At 40.4% G+C, this 15259-nt stretch overlaps 1 protein-coding gene and 1 pseudogene across 3 annotated transcripts in view; both read right to left on the bottom strand.

The window, feature by feature from the left end:
* The window catches only part of LOC105562883, a 14397-nt gene extending 3116 nt beyond the window's left edge, over positions 1-11281 (bottom strand). For 2 of the 3 annotated variants that reach the window (XM_012014028.1, XM_012014030.1), the window contains exons 1-11: positions 10409-11281; positions 7334-7477; positions 6269-6512; positions 5158-5362; positions 3453-3674; positions 3214-3363; positions 2691-3039; positions 1984-2114; positions 1654-1899; positions 875-1130; positions 466-684 (exon numbers count right to left, since the gene is read on the bottom strand). In XM_012014028.1, coding sequence (XP_011869418.1) covers positions 466-684; positions 875-1130; positions 1654-1899; positions 1984-2114; positions 2691-3039; positions 3214-3363; positions 3453-3674; positions 5158-5362; positions 6269-6512; positions 7334-7394 — 2083 coding nt within the window. In that variant the 5' untranslated portion in view covers positions 7395-7477; positions 10409-11281. The remainder of the gene's footprint in view (positions 1-465; positions 685-874; positions 1131-1653; positions 1900-1983; positions 2115-2690; positions 3040-3213; positions 3364-3452; positions 3675-5157; positions 5363-6268; positions 6513-7333; positions 7478-10408) is intronic. The other variant, XM_012014029.1, reaches the window with a different exon arrangement.
* Positions 11282-13383: 2102 nt separating this feature from the next.
* LOC105562936 overlaps positions 13384-15259 on the bottom strand; it is a 5934-nt pseudogene continuing 4058 nt past the window's right edge.

The following is a 15259-nucleotide window of genomic DNA, read 5'->3' as shown; positions in this document are numbered from 1 at the left end:
TTTTAACGTTTTCATTTTCTAATTCATTCTTACTTGATACACGATGCAATTGTTTTCGTATTCATTAATTCTGTTCTACACGATTAGCGGTTGCTGTCGATATTAAATTTTTAATAATCCTCGAATACCCCAAATTATCAACTTCGGTGTTTTCTTGACCATGTCTGGCATTTTTAATAATGCAGAGGATTTATTACGGGGGGGGGGGAGATGTTGCCCCGGCCAGGGTTTGAGCCTGGACTTCCCTACTCTCTAGGCGGGCGTCTCACCAATTCCACCACTGAGGCATGTAGGGATAGAGTAGGATAGTCCAGGTTCAAATCCTGACTGAGATAATATCTTTCGCAATAAATATCCTGTACTATTAAAAATGCCGGATATGGTCAAGAAAACACTGAAGTTGTTAATTACTGCTGGCGACATTGAAGAATATTCTTGTTACCCGAAATTATATTGGACACTCACCGGAGTGTTCGCTCAAAGTATCCAAGTCCTCCGCGATATGGTACTTCCTATATTTCAGTGCAAATTGCAGTACTAGAAAAATAGATACAAAGAATATGAGTATCAAAAGGGATGCTGTTGCCAGGTGCGCGGGTCCCCAGAAGATCCATTGCTCAACAGCGAGGGTGGAATTTGTTTCCGAAGGGAGCGAGGCTGACGTCTTGTTAGCGTATAGTTTTTCTGAAAGTATCAATCACGTAAATTGTATCGAACACAGTTTATACGGAAACGAAAGTGGAGGTGCACAACGATTTGTAACTGATAAAATTCAATGCTCTTAATACTAACTTTTACTACATACGTGTTCAATAGATATTGATATTAGACTTAATTTTATTGTGCGCAACACATGATAAGTTGTAACGCTTACGAAACGTGCTCGCGTGTCCCAAGAAGCCACCCACGCAAGAATCCCCCGAGGCAGTGTGCTCGTCGCTAAAGAACTCGAGCAGCAAGCTTTGACCCGAGGAGAATATCGTCCCCGTCACGGGTGCACCCTTGTCAAACGCGATATCCGTCAAGAGCTCCGCGCTGAGCGAATCGCCGTCGCGGGCGCGAAAGTATTGCCCCGGGCAGGGAAACTGCGTTTGATCCAAATGCAGTCGGACTACGTAATCCGATTTTGCCTACGGAAATTGGAATCGATTGTTAAGTGCCTTCAAAGAGTAAAGAACACTAAAGTACTAATTTTCACTGAGCGGGTTATTTAAGAGCCTGAGCAGAATGGCTGTCTTAAGGCAATGTTTCAAGTCTTCGTCTTGAAGTATCGCGCAATAACTGTAAGGCCCGGTCTACAATGAGTTGTTTAGTCCTTAGTCAGAAGTCAGAACTATACGTCGGTCCTTTTTCTTCCACCCAGACAGGAAAAGGATCAACATAAGTTGGGACTTGTGACTGACGACTAACAACTTATTGTAGACCTAAGTGGTTCTAAGTAGGTCTAACAATAAGTGGCTTGAGTGACACAAGACAATTATTGCGCATTATGGCCTGAGCAGAATGGGCTGTCTTATATTCTTAAGTCACAAGTTATTGTGCGTCACTTTAAGACAAAGATATAAAACATAAAACATTGTCTTCAGAGTACAAGACAGCCATTCTGCTCAGGCCCTAAGTTGCGCTTAAGACAATGCAACATGCGGGTTTTACCTGCAGCAGCCAGAAGGAACGACCTGGGCAGGCCTGGGTGTTCGCCGCCAGTATCTTATTCAAGGTTTTATTCCCGAAATTGATAATGCAACCACACCGACACTGCACCCCGATCTGAGCCGTAACTTCCGGTCTCGCGGCCGCTAATGTCGTTCCGTGCCGGCACTCCCAGCCCTCGGTGTTCCACGCCTCCTGGAAATCGATCCTGCCGGTGCCGCCGCAGGATTCCGTCTCGACCGCACTTCCCTGTTTCATAATACGAGCAAACGCGTCACCGATTTGATCCGATCGCCGCGCATCTCGCGCCGTCGCGGCTCGATTAAGACTCACCTGACAGAATTTCGCCCCGTATTTCGGGGGTGGCGTGTCGCAAAATCGATATCGATTACGAACGCCGCCTACGCAGGAGCTGCTGCAAGGGCTCCACGCGCTCCAAGGGCCCCAACCGGCCGCGTCGTTTTCTGCGTTAATAATTGATATGAGAAGGGGGAGAATTCGTATGGGAAAGTCGAGCGTTTTGTTACAGTTCAAAATTGCTTAAAGAAATTGAAAATTCCGCGAGACACGCCTTTTCGCAGTCCCTTAATCTTCGATGTCAGTCGGGAGATTTAGTTCCTTAAAATCATACGATTAAATCTTGAAACGTTTGTTTCAATCTACTTTATGAGAATTAGCTTATCGTATTTACAGAAAATAGAAATAAACGCGCGATTTATTCTCGCACAAGTGTGTGGTGAATAGAATCGAAGAACGATTTAAATTAAAACTCGGTTCAGAGTAGATATATTGTAATAAAGTGCAGGTAACATCGTTAATAACATAGTCGTGAGCTGAATTAATTTATACTCCAGTTTTGTTTCACGGAAAACAATCGCGCGCGTCTTTTATTTTGACCTAGATCAAACGGTGAGCAATCGCGGGGCTCGTTAAGAGGATAAAATCTACGTGCAGCGCGCGATCTCTCGAGGTGAATTACGAGGCGGTAAATCTGTCGGGGTTGGTGGTGCCCGGCTGTTAAGCGTTTGCATGTCACTCACCCAGAAGCGGGAAGGTCGGTACACACGCGAGCTTCACCTCCGCCATCGCGCCGGTGATCGCCTGGCTCACGTAGACGAAGCAGTACTCGATGTACTTCTCGGTGAAGATATCGCAGTCGAAGTTCAGCGAGTGCTTGCCCGGCGCCGCCTTCAGTTCCGCCACGTAGTGCAGGGCGGACGGCGGTGCAAGGGAGCTCACTTCCGCTCGAACGCGGCCGTAGACGCGCACGCGATCGCCCTGAAGACGGCACGCGGGGTACTGGAAGAGGACCGATATGCCCGCCGATCCCTCGCACGGGTAGATCGATCTCGCGTGGACGTTGAAGCTAAACTCGTCGGACCACTCCACCTGCGAGTGGAACAGAATGTGCAATCGGCGCACATATAAATTAATTTTTATATAAAATAATTAAACGTATATTACGCGTGGCGATATCAATCCTTCTATGCCCTAGAAATTATCTCTTTAATTATTACCTTCCGCAGCCGTGCTGCAATTATTTAAATTGAACAATTTAATTACCTTAATGTACGCGCTGGTCGTCGGCGCGGATGGGTTGACGTCCGAGGCCTTCAATCTGAGCGCATAATTTCCGGCCAGTCCGAAAAATTCGCATTTCAATTTGACAATCTTCGGCGAGGTGAAGCCATTTATTTCCTCGTAATAGAGCACCTGTGGCAGTTTGAGGAACGTGAGGGATTGAATTTCGTGACGCTCCTGCGCGTTTTATGACACTCCCTTTATTAAAACATAGCGCTTACTTGCATGCGACCGTTGTTCTGTGGATCGCAGGCGGCCGCGGTGGTGCCGCAATATATTAGTTGCAAAATATAAGCCGCCACCGGAACACCGTTGGCAGGTACACACGAAATTCCACTGTACTTTATCGTAGCTATTACCGGCTGGCTGGGATATGTACCGAAGTGTTGGGATTCCAAAAGCAGGGAAGGGGTTGGCCATTTTACGTCTAAGGCACTGCTCATCTAGATAAGTTTTGCATTTCAGTTTGTTGAGGATACAGAAATTTTTAAGGACACGGGCACAGTAAAAGACTAGCGACACTCTCATCGTCGGAAGTGAGAGCGCCCTTTAATGTTTTGTTTCTTCCGTAGCGACAGTTCTTTTTATTATTTAATCGATAATCTTTGATACGTAGGACGAGTTATGTGTAATGCGAGATTTTTCAGTTACGATGGTGATTAAAAAGTGGTGATTATTAAGGTTTCGGTACCCATTTTTTGAAAAACCTTCCTTCTGGTTATCTTTCGATATCACGATAAATCATCCGTGGGATAGTTCGTGACGAACGATAAGAAGATTGTGTCAGGTCAGCTACATAAAAAATCAAGGTACTTTCGACATAATACGAAGGTTGGTGGACTTTATAAGATCACATTGTTGACTATATAAAGAATTATGAAGGTTTGGTTGTTTAAAGACGCACGAAGTTTTGGCTGTCTGTAAAGACGCACGAAGTTTTCGGTTGTCTGTAAAGACACGAAGTTTTGGTTGTCTTTAACGACGTACGAAGGTTGTCTGTAAAGACGCACGAAAGTTGGTTGTCTGTAAAAGGACACACGAAAGTTGGTTGTCTGTAAAGACACACGAAGTTTTGGTTGCCTTAACGACGTACGAAGGTTGGTTGTCTGTAAAGACGCACGAAAGTTGGTTGTCTGTAAAAGGACACACGAAAGTCGGTTGTCTGTAAAGGGAATACGAAAAGCTTGGTTGTCTGATAGACGCTCGTATTTCTAAGTGATTGTTTAAAAGACACTCTTCTGAAAAGCGTATGGTCTGTATACGACCCTTCCCTTCTCTTTTTTCTTTTCTTTCTAAATATAGGTCATCACTGCTTCAAAATCCACAACGACTTGAAGAGGTAACATTCGTCTACTGTTCGATAATATGCTGAACGAGCCACTTCGTGAGAGGATCAAAAACAATCAACCTTTGCCCTGCTCAAAAACTGCTGAGATTGATTATACTAAAAGCTATCACGTTTGCTTAATTTTATTAATTACATACTTTAGTGTTCTACTTCGTAATTCTTCAATTACACCAATACCTTTACTAAACGCAGTTAGACAACGCTTGTTCAAACAAGACTCGATTGATGTTATAAATACGACGTTTGTTAAGGTTCTTTCACGATTCTTTCGTGTCCCCGTGAAAAAATGCATAAAGTCAGATTTCGAAAAAAGAAAATGGATTTTAATTTTCATGTGCGATAAACGTACAATTTATCGACCTGTCGAGAATCTTATCTTGATTCGTATTATTAATTTCCTTAATTTCTGCTGGAGAAAAGTTTTATAGAATGGCAGCTAGAAACTGCCAATAATTTCAAAGACATAACATAGATTGACGGCTATCATAAACCGTTACTCAAGTTGTGCATATTAAAATTAATTAATGTACCTGATATGATATAACGTGATTACGTAATAGTGGAAATAGTATGCCCACCTCAATTTCGGGCAGCCCAGCAATGGCAGTGTTGTGTCTGGCAGCCACGGTTGAGAACTTGTACTGAAGTCGTAGTGTGTAAATTCCGCCGCGCGAGAAGACACCACAAGGTATTATCACAGAAATATTCTCACCCTTATGCGGCAAAGTGTCCAGGGGGAAATCACCGATCAATTCCGACGTGAGGCCATCGACGTACAGTACTCTGAAATTCACGCGCGAATTTAGGATACGACGTAAACGGGGTGTTCCAGGAGGAAAGGTCAATATTCCGGGAGGTGATAGTACCGGTCATTTTGAGCAAACTTATTCGTATGAATATATGTCCCATTCCCCACTGTTTCCGAGATAGAGCTGTTTAAGTATACAGTTGCAAAATTACTTTGCAAATACCGTTGTTTTAGAAGATCGTGCGACAGGACAAAATTACGTAGAATTTCTGCTAAATGCATTACCAGAACAACTAGAAGACGTTCCTCTGGCTCTACACGGCGTGTTGTGTACTTTCAGCATGACGGAGCTTCTCCCCATTATACCCGATTTGTGACGCAACATCTCAACGTCACTTTCCCTAATCGGTGGATGGGTCGTGGCAATGCCATTATTTTGCCACCAGGATCTCTAGACCTAACCCCATTCGATTTTTGTTTATGGGGTTGGATAAAGAGTGAAGTGTACAGGAGAAAAGTGAAGACATTCAAGTAGCTCTATCTTGGGAACAGTGGGGACTGGGACATGTATTCATATGAACATTTTTGCTTAAAATGACCGATACTATCACCTCCCAGAATATTGACTTTTCCTCCCGAAACACCCTGTATAAATACAAAATCACTTATGATATCGTAGCAATATTCGTCTGCCTCTCGAAATTCGAAGAAGAAACATAAATAGCAGTTTATTATCGTCTATTTGCTTTAGCCATTTATTTATACCCGAGGGAAATATTTATAAAAATTGTTTTGCAGACGCCATTAATTATGAATACGGTTTAATGTCGTCTGGTTCACTTCAATATTCGCTTATTTCGGGGTGCACGCAAACAGTTGAATATTTCAAGGTGCCGCGGCGCCGTGCGTGTTCGTTAAGTTTTACGATTTTTTTCACATACCTAAGCACGAGCGGTTCGTGACCCGCGCTAACTCCATCTCCCCTCGTATCGACTTTTTCTTTCCCGTCTTTCTTTATACCGTTTGTGCCGTTGGTGGACATAGTACTTGCGGATATCATAGAAGATTCTGTTTCCGAGTCCAGGATAAAAACGGCCACGTCGCCGGACAAAGCCGTGTGGGACGCAGGAGCGACGACTTTTAATAGTATCGGCTCCTTCGCGTCTGTCATCGATCTTGTGATACCTAAAACCAGTAAACACAAATGTCTAAAGTTGCGCAAAGTTGAATATTTCTTTCAAATAGAGACGTTATTATAGTCAATAATTATATCCATCCCAGTCAGAAATGATTAGTCGTTGCGTCGACAAATGGTCGATGTCGAATACCGATTAATGTTTCTTTCATCTTTGATCTTATCGCAATTGTAGTTTTGTTAAATCTAGCTTTGGCTAACACAGCGAATACATAAATATATAATATATGTATTGTGCTTTCGAATTTTGAAAATAATTCGATGTAGAGTTAACTGAAAGACAATAGAAAGCTCACAGAAACAATTGCTCAGTTATTAAACCACTTAGCCAGTTTAAAGTCGTCAAATAATTTTTCTTCCTGTTGTTAATCAATTACTGGCGACAATAATATTCTTCCTTCTCAATTATGTATAACGCTATGTATGTAAAAACAATTATCATAAGTTCAAAGATGACAAAGAAATCAATCGGCATTGGACATCAGTCGGATTGACATCGATTCGACGAATCATTTCTGGGATTAATTAATTTAAATAATTAAATATATTATTAAATAATTAATTTAAATAAATTAATAACTTGATTGAAGAGATGTGAATTCAATATTGTTTGCGATCAGAGATTAATAAAAATAGGTAAATTAGCCTTTTAATAATAAAAATTTTTAAGTGCTAACCTAATACAGAGCCATTATTTAATTCAATTGTGTCACTCATTATTATGGAACGATATTATGTGTACGGTGTTTTTTTAAGTATAATGTTTTATTTCCTATACATTTACGGAAGAAATTAAAATTTGTGTTAATACCACATCTCAGCAGGAGGATGATTAATAATCCCAATGATGACCGTCCGGATGTCCAATTCATGTCCGGCTCTTCATTGATGACCGCCAGGGCCTAACCGAGATATTTCGGTGCCCCGGAAAATATAACAAATCTGCGTCTCTATTCTGTCAAGAACAATAAAAAGCGCATTAAGTTCGGCCGTCATATCGAATAAATTCGACTAACGTTTACCGATGCGAAATAAGTTGGAGCAAAGTAGCGCATACTAAATTGCGTTCAAGGAAAGTAAACCAGAGTAACCCAGATTACGTCGGCATAATAAACGTCCCTATAAAGGTCCTGAAATATTTTTAACCCCGATGATAACTATCGAACATGCAATTCAGGCATAGTGTGCTCCAAAAAATTGCAGCTGCATTTAAATTAAATATTGAGACACTTCATATATAATTTGACAGCGCTTTTAATTTTGCTTTTGATATTTCCATCTCATTATAATTTCCCCATTTGCAAATCAATTTTTACACGGAAAAATGAAATATTTCTACTCTTTCATACGTTTAAGAAAAGAGAATTTATAAAAAGCTAATTACATTACTGATAACGCAATGCTCTTCTCGTAGATATTAATTAAAAATTTTTTTGCTTGAATAATATCATTTTAATTTTTGAGTACGATATGATTGCGAGCATGGAAAATAAATCTGTTTATTAAATTACCTTCTAAACAGAAATTTGACGTATTAACTTTGATTTTAATTTTGATCAAGAAATTAAGATTCAATTTAATATAAAATACACCTTAGCAATTAAAAAGTTGGGAGTTTATCATTTTACGGCGTATACTCTTGCTGTATCCATCTAATCCTAATCGCCAGCATCACATTTTCGCGATCGACATACAATATTAATTCACGACACATCGTCGATTTACTCGTTTCTCGGATGCAAATAAGTTAATGTCGGTAGCAGCATAATTTTACTTTGGTCCAACGATCAAAGACACCGGGCGGCGCGCGTGCGTTTTGCACCCCCGCTCCGATTCTGAAAATCTTCAGCCGCGTATAATTGCACGTGTTGCACCCTTAGGGCAACCCCGCTTCTCGGAGGGAAATCGAAATCGGGCATCGTCCTTTTCCGTCCGTATCGATCGGCCGCGTCCCCATAGCGTGCACCGTTTCAGAAAACGCATGTATGTACGCGTCTGTGTACGCCGCCGACCGTATTAAGGAGTACGGTATTTCGTGCTAACACGATATTCGCAAGGCTAGTAGTGAGATAGTGCAATTAACATTTACAAACCTAATGAATGATAAATTTAACGTAGAGTTTTATTTTAATCGCGCATTTCAAATGTAATAAATAAGTAAAACCAAAATTTTCTTATAATCTGCGATAGATCTTTGGTATAAATTTTTTGACATTGAATGCTTTTTTAACTAATTTTTATTACAGTTAGTATCTTACATGAACATAACTTAAAAAGAGAGAAAGTTTGTTTTTCATAAGTTTATTTTGATGACAGTAATTAATTATTTAACATTGATAGCTAAAAGGTAGTAATAATTTTGAAAGCGTTTTTGTTCATTAATTTTATATTCCACATCAACTAGTTAACTATAAAACTAACCGTACTGCGAAACGTGCGATCTCCGTCCGTCTAAATCGTTTTCCGATATCGCCTATGTCCACAAAATATTTGCGCATATCTGTGAAAGACCTGACTGGTCTCCACGGGGTGTCTCGAACCCCCTGAGGATTCTTTTCACGCGAAACAAAAATGGATGGATGGTGGACCCTTCCATAAATGTGCTCGTTAAAATCCGGATTTCTCACTATCCGCGTTCCCCTGTTAATTTACGAGGAAATGTGATCCAAGCGTGAATGGTTTTTCTGTTAAAATATCTCGTTCGAGAAACTGCAAAAAATATGGCATATAATAAAATTAGAGTTTAATTTAGAATATATTATTGTAGAAAGATTGATTTATATATATTGTGTTTACAATTAAAACGGTGTTATTAAAGCAAGGAAATTAGAAATCCAAATCTATAACGAAGAAAGGATTACTTGTGCGTATCAGTAACATTTTTATAGTTTCTGCTCTCTCCTCTGCGGAAGGGAGAAGAAGGGAATGAAAGTTCCCTTATCACGTAGTACTTGATTGATAAAGAAAAGTTGATACTCGCAAGAACTGGCAAAAAAAAGTACTTATAATGGCATATGTGAGGATGGCATAGGTGATGCCCAATGTGGGCAGTCCACGTGTCGGAATGGCGTAGAAAGTCGTATTTGGATCGATTATGCAATTGGAATAATGAGTTCGTTGCTGCTGGAGTACAAAAGGGAATGCCGACCCCATACACAGACAGATACAGCATTGCTTATCGCAGCGAACACGCGTAGTGGTGATTAACATTGATATATCGCAGATAAACATCGCCCCTTCGCCGGAGGCGCGACGATAGGGCAACGTTGAGCACTCTCGCAGTAACAGTCGCGAAACATGCACAAGACGCATCGACAATTTATGGTGTAAAATAAGGTTTCTTCTGGAGGGGAGTAATATTTCAAAGACACTTCGGTGAATCGGCAGAAAATTGCTGAATAATTGAGCTCAATCTCAGTCTTGTATCAAGCCTTAAAAATGTTTGTTAAATAATTACGAAACTAATATTTTTCTGTTAAGTACTTCACATCTTTAGTGTTTTTCTCAAATTAAAGTCTAATTTGTATTTTCAATACAAAAGGAAAATATGATTACAAAGTTATTCAACGATGCCACCAAGCAATCGCTCTTAAGTTTCTGTACTTGAAGTATTTTCTACCGAAAGTCAAATTCATCCATTAAATACATTTATCTAAATTATCTTTACTAATCCTCTTGAACTTATTCTTGATTGATCTTCAATTATCAGTTGTTATCAAACATTCTTGAACATTTTCTAAAAGCAACATGAAGGATACGCGATGTTTCGAAATGTCTCAAATGTGCGCAATAGATCTTGGAATTTAAAATAGAAAATGTTCGAAACACATGTTCACGATGTCTTTCCAATATTTATGTTATTTAAAAGTCAACGTGCTTCGCTTACGCAATGCTTCTATCCCGACACGGTCCGCATCTTCCCCTTAATCGCGGATCGCAGATCGGTATAGGCTTCTTCCGCACCGGGCAGGACGATGTAGGTGAGTTCGATCGTCGGTTCTCCGACCCGATTGATCGATCTTGCCTCTCATTGATCCCCCTCCGCGTATCGACGACGATGTCAACGAGCGGGCATTTTGCCGGCCGAAGGACGACGAAGGGGGTGCGCGATTACTCCGACGGTGGCGGCGGCCTCCTGGAATCGATATCGAGAGCCACACGCGAAATTGCCGGCTCGCCTATCCACGCCGCACAAACACCCTCGCGCGCATCCCCGAGGGTCGACCCTCCGACGGGCACGAAATTACCCTCCCGTCGAGGGAGAATGCCGACGATGTTTACGAGAGGGACGCTAAGAAACCGACACTATTCTTACTTCGCCTCTTCTTCCCTCGGTCCCTTTTTCTTTAGCGAACGAGGAGAAACTTGTGCTTTCTGTTTGTTTATTAAATCTTTAAAAGTAAGTCTGCGACGTCCATAGCTGCGACGGGTATTTTCAAGTTGATACAGGGAGAAATAGAGCTCCTTCTCGTGTTCCCTCGGTCGTCTCCTTAGAATTGCCGTCGCACCGCGATGCTGCACACCCGCGAAGATTAGAGCACCGGAATAGACGGGAGCCGAAGTTGAGAAATCAGACGACTTATTTTCCCTCGCGACGGTCCGCGGTCCAATTGTTTCAGGTATCACTACCACCCCCTCGTTCTGAATTATTCCGCAAGGTCGGCGAGAGATTTACGACGCGCGAGCGGCGCGAGATTTTTGCTCGTCGGCGACGGAAATGCGAAACGGGGAGCAACTGCGATGGGGCGACGCGCACATCGCGACTAAAGCCGGGGTCGCCGGCCACCCCTCTTTCCCTGTGTCGGATGGGGTCGAATCCGCCGCCACCGCCACTGCGGCCGCCGTCGCCGCCGCCGCCGCCGTTGCCGCCGCCCCCGCTTGCACCCCCGTTCATCGTTCGACGGGGTGCGCCTTAGGGGTGAGCATTATGACAGAAGGTTGGCTTCTATGAATGAATGCCCGATCTATACACGGCACGTTGCGTGTTTTCGGAGCCGGGAACGCAAGGCCGATTTCGCCAAGGGGGGAGGGAGGGTAGCGACTCGATATCCTGAGGTGCGACGATTGCGAAGGCGCTAAAGCCGGGAGTGGTTTGGAGCAATATCGGCGCTGAGGAAGCGAAGGGTAGCGTTGGTGATGCTGGGAGGCCAATGTGATACGAGGTTTCGAGAGGGGAAGAAGGAATAATTTGTACATTAAATGTAGATATGAGACGTATACATCTTCTTTTATCCCCTCTAATGATATTAGGGGTATTCTCTGAAGTCTAGAAGTTAGCGCGATATATAGTTACGTCATGAATATATGCATGTACATTTATTGTATATGCGCGTGCATAATGAAATATTATTTTGTATAAATTTTAGTATATAATATTGTCGAGCATTGATTGAGTCGTTTGAATTAGATTGGACAATTTTAATTATATTTTTCAGTCTTTGGTAAACAATGCATTCTAATGCATAAATCTACAAAATTAGCCTCAGTATCCTATACTTACAAATTAATTTTATTAATGTTATTTGCAACATTTTTATAGAAGATATTTAAGTACCTCGTGTAATATGGACATATATCAATTTTATTCGTCTGTGCATTTTCAATGATATGTTAAATATACAAGGAACTGTCACTTATATTTTGAAAAAGAAGAGAATATTTTTACAAAGTTTTATCATTTTCGGTATCTGCATAATTTCTACTACATTTAATTAATAAATTAATATTTCCAGATTTTTCTAAATAAATTATCTAAAGAGAGAAAAGTTTGTTAACACATTAAAATTTAGTTAGTCATTAAAATTTCACAATTTTCTTTCTTCTCAGTATATATTTTTTCTGTATAGTCGTTCCTTCCATTTCGTTTTTCCAAACAATACATTGGAAATATCCGGTTTTCTTTTTGTAAATAAATATAGAATTGAAGAGGGACGTAGTAGCACGTAAGAGAATATTTTTGCGGAATCCCTATATTTCTTAATCCTTAATAAATCATTGGATAACGAGACACAAGTAATTATCGCGAGTAATGTTCAAACAAACGAGGGTTTGAGTGCTTAACTTCCCGGGGTGCGAGCCACTTCTGCGCAGCCCTTCGTGGCTGCAAGTCGAAAGAGAACCAGAGGGTTGTTGCAGGGAGGCATACTCAGCCAATTAACGAGTGCAGCCTTTATTTAGGAACCTTCCTTTTTTTTCTCTCTCTCTCTCTCTCTCTCTCTGCCTCGATTCTCTCCTACTTATTGTCTGTCTGTTCGACGTCGGGGTGGCGTTCTCTTCATCCCGGCACTTCTTCTTGCACCTCTCGCGGCGCGTCGACGATAGTACAGCTTGAATAATCGATACTTCCAGCATTTCTCCACCGCTGCACACGCACGGCTATCGGCGTCTACGAAACCTAATTGCGCGGTGTTCCGAGAACAAAGGAATCGCTGGTTCTTTATGACGAACGACAACTACGGGGTGAATGTCCCTTTTCAACGCGAACCCTTGTTTTTCGGTTATAGATCAGCGTCTCCCACCGCATACTCGCAGTCAATTGCACAGATAAAAAAAGTATGAGACGAGAGGACAATTCAAAGAGATTTTAATGATTACTGCGTTATTTCTTTTTCATATGGCAAAAATACGATATCAAATTATTAATTAACATATAAGGCAATTATGCAGAAACTGACAAGACCTTTTGATTTTTATGCAAGAAGTTCAACTACTAAATAATAATTATAAAATCGAGTTTTCATTAGAAACGCATTTCTGCATGTAACTAATAATTATTAATATTAATGTATTATTTATTAATTATAATTAATATACTGGAGATGAGAGGGAAATGCAGTTATAAGTTGTGAAATACTTTAAGCGTTTTTTAAGCAGCAACATTTCAAGCAGTTTTATTAGACTCAAACAGCAATTATTAACAATCATACACAACAACAAAATAAACAACAAACAGATCCGGAGTGGTATTACAAACGAGTACGTACAGTTTATATTTTTTCTCTTTTCGTAACTTTATACAAACACACTTGTTTCGAAACAACAATTGCATATACGAGCAAAGAGATTTACGTAGTAACTTACGTAGAGATTTATGTAGCAACTGCACATACACAAAATTTCGCACATCATAAAATTAATACGTTATTTCGGCAATTTGTAACATATACGCTTGTGACCATTTCATACAGAAATATATTATAAAATAAACTTTGTTTCTGCAGAGCTTGACAGTACAACAATATATTACAAGAAAAGTAAATGCTAGCAGACGACAGCCGTGTTATTACAGTTTACAGATTTATATATACATACGATCCGTTGATACAAATTGCGAAATATGGAATGGAAACGGCGGTCCACAATTCTGGATCATTTAAGTGAGCAATGCCTTTATTAAATAATTCTTACATTAAAGTTTTCCTTATCCTGCGGGCACGTTATATGTACATAGCGTGAGGGAGTATGGCGAATTAAATCACGATAAAAACATGCGTATGTTGTATAAAAGACTGTGACTTCCACCTTATTATCACATTCAAAGTTACTACTACTTTTCAGCGTTCGTAGTAACTTATTAGTTTCATACTTAGCGTACGGTTTTGTTATCTGGAAGATCATTCTATTTGTCGACTCTGAACAGCTTCATAAATATATCTATTTAATTTATGGTTCATAAATATTAAAACAGGAGGTATACGATAGAACCAACGAAGGATTCAAAGAAGAGTTAACACATATAGACTTTTTTTTAGCTATCGACAACATTATTAAAATAAGAACTGTAGACGGAATATATGTATAAGTTTTATACAAGACCGTATAAATTCCGACCGTATGTCTTAAGTGCTGGAGACAAAACAGTATTGCGAAGACGACTGCTCCACCTTCGAGAACGTTATATAAGCATATTAATTCTATGCTAAGTGGACATGCTTTTCTTCAATGATTACTTTTGTTCTCCACGATTCATTAAAATCTGCAATTATTCTATTCGAACAGCCTCGATATAAAATATGCAATAGAATTACTTAATATTGGTCTAGTACTGCAACCTTTGATTGCTCGGGCTGATATAAAAGATGATTTATTTCTCTTTTACGATATATTCCTTATGATATATAACGGTGACTATCATCTTCGATAATGCTACCAAACAATCACACTAGACGAGAGAATACGTGTTACAATCGATGTAACGTTTTCATATCACTCTCCAACAATGTGGTTGTTTCTTTTATTGCTAATTAAAAAAATGTTTAAACCTATTAACTAAGCAAATCCATGATATCTTGCGTGGATGAATTAGGTTTGTTTGCATTGGTTTGCGTATTGGTGGGCGACATAAGCGGCTGCAAGGTCCCAGAAAAGTTTAAGTTCGGTTTAACCTCCGGTTGTGACGTAAAATTTACATTATTCTGGGGAGTGATAGAGTTCCACATGAAAGTGGATTGCGGCGAGTTCCAGTTCATGGGTGTGCTCATTCCATTGGAATTCCAATTCATTGGTCTATTCGATATTGTTTGCGTCGGAGACGTTAAAAATTGCGGTTGCGTTAGGCCGATGTCGTTGAATTTGTATAGATTTTTAGTAGCCGAGTGATCCGGCTGTGACATAGTCGATCTCGACATAGACAGATTTAACTCGTCTAGATTGTTTTTCAGCAAAGTCGCTGTTAAATCCTTCGGCTGCGACTTTACAGGTTGGGGCACAGCTTTAGGAGTCAGCATAGACTGAGACT

Source organism: Vollenhovia emeryi, unplaced genomic scaffold (genome assembly GCF_000949405.1).
Source record: "Vollenhovia emeryi isolate VEMERY1.0 unplaced genomic scaffold, V.emery_V1.0 DF939182.1, whole genome shotgun sequence".
NCBI lineage: Eukaryota > Metazoa > Arthropoda > Insecta > Hymenoptera > Formicidae > Vollenhovia > Vollenhovia emeryi.
Note: the sequence above shows the minus strand (reverse complement) of the source record. Positions and strands in the feature narration are given on the sequence as shown.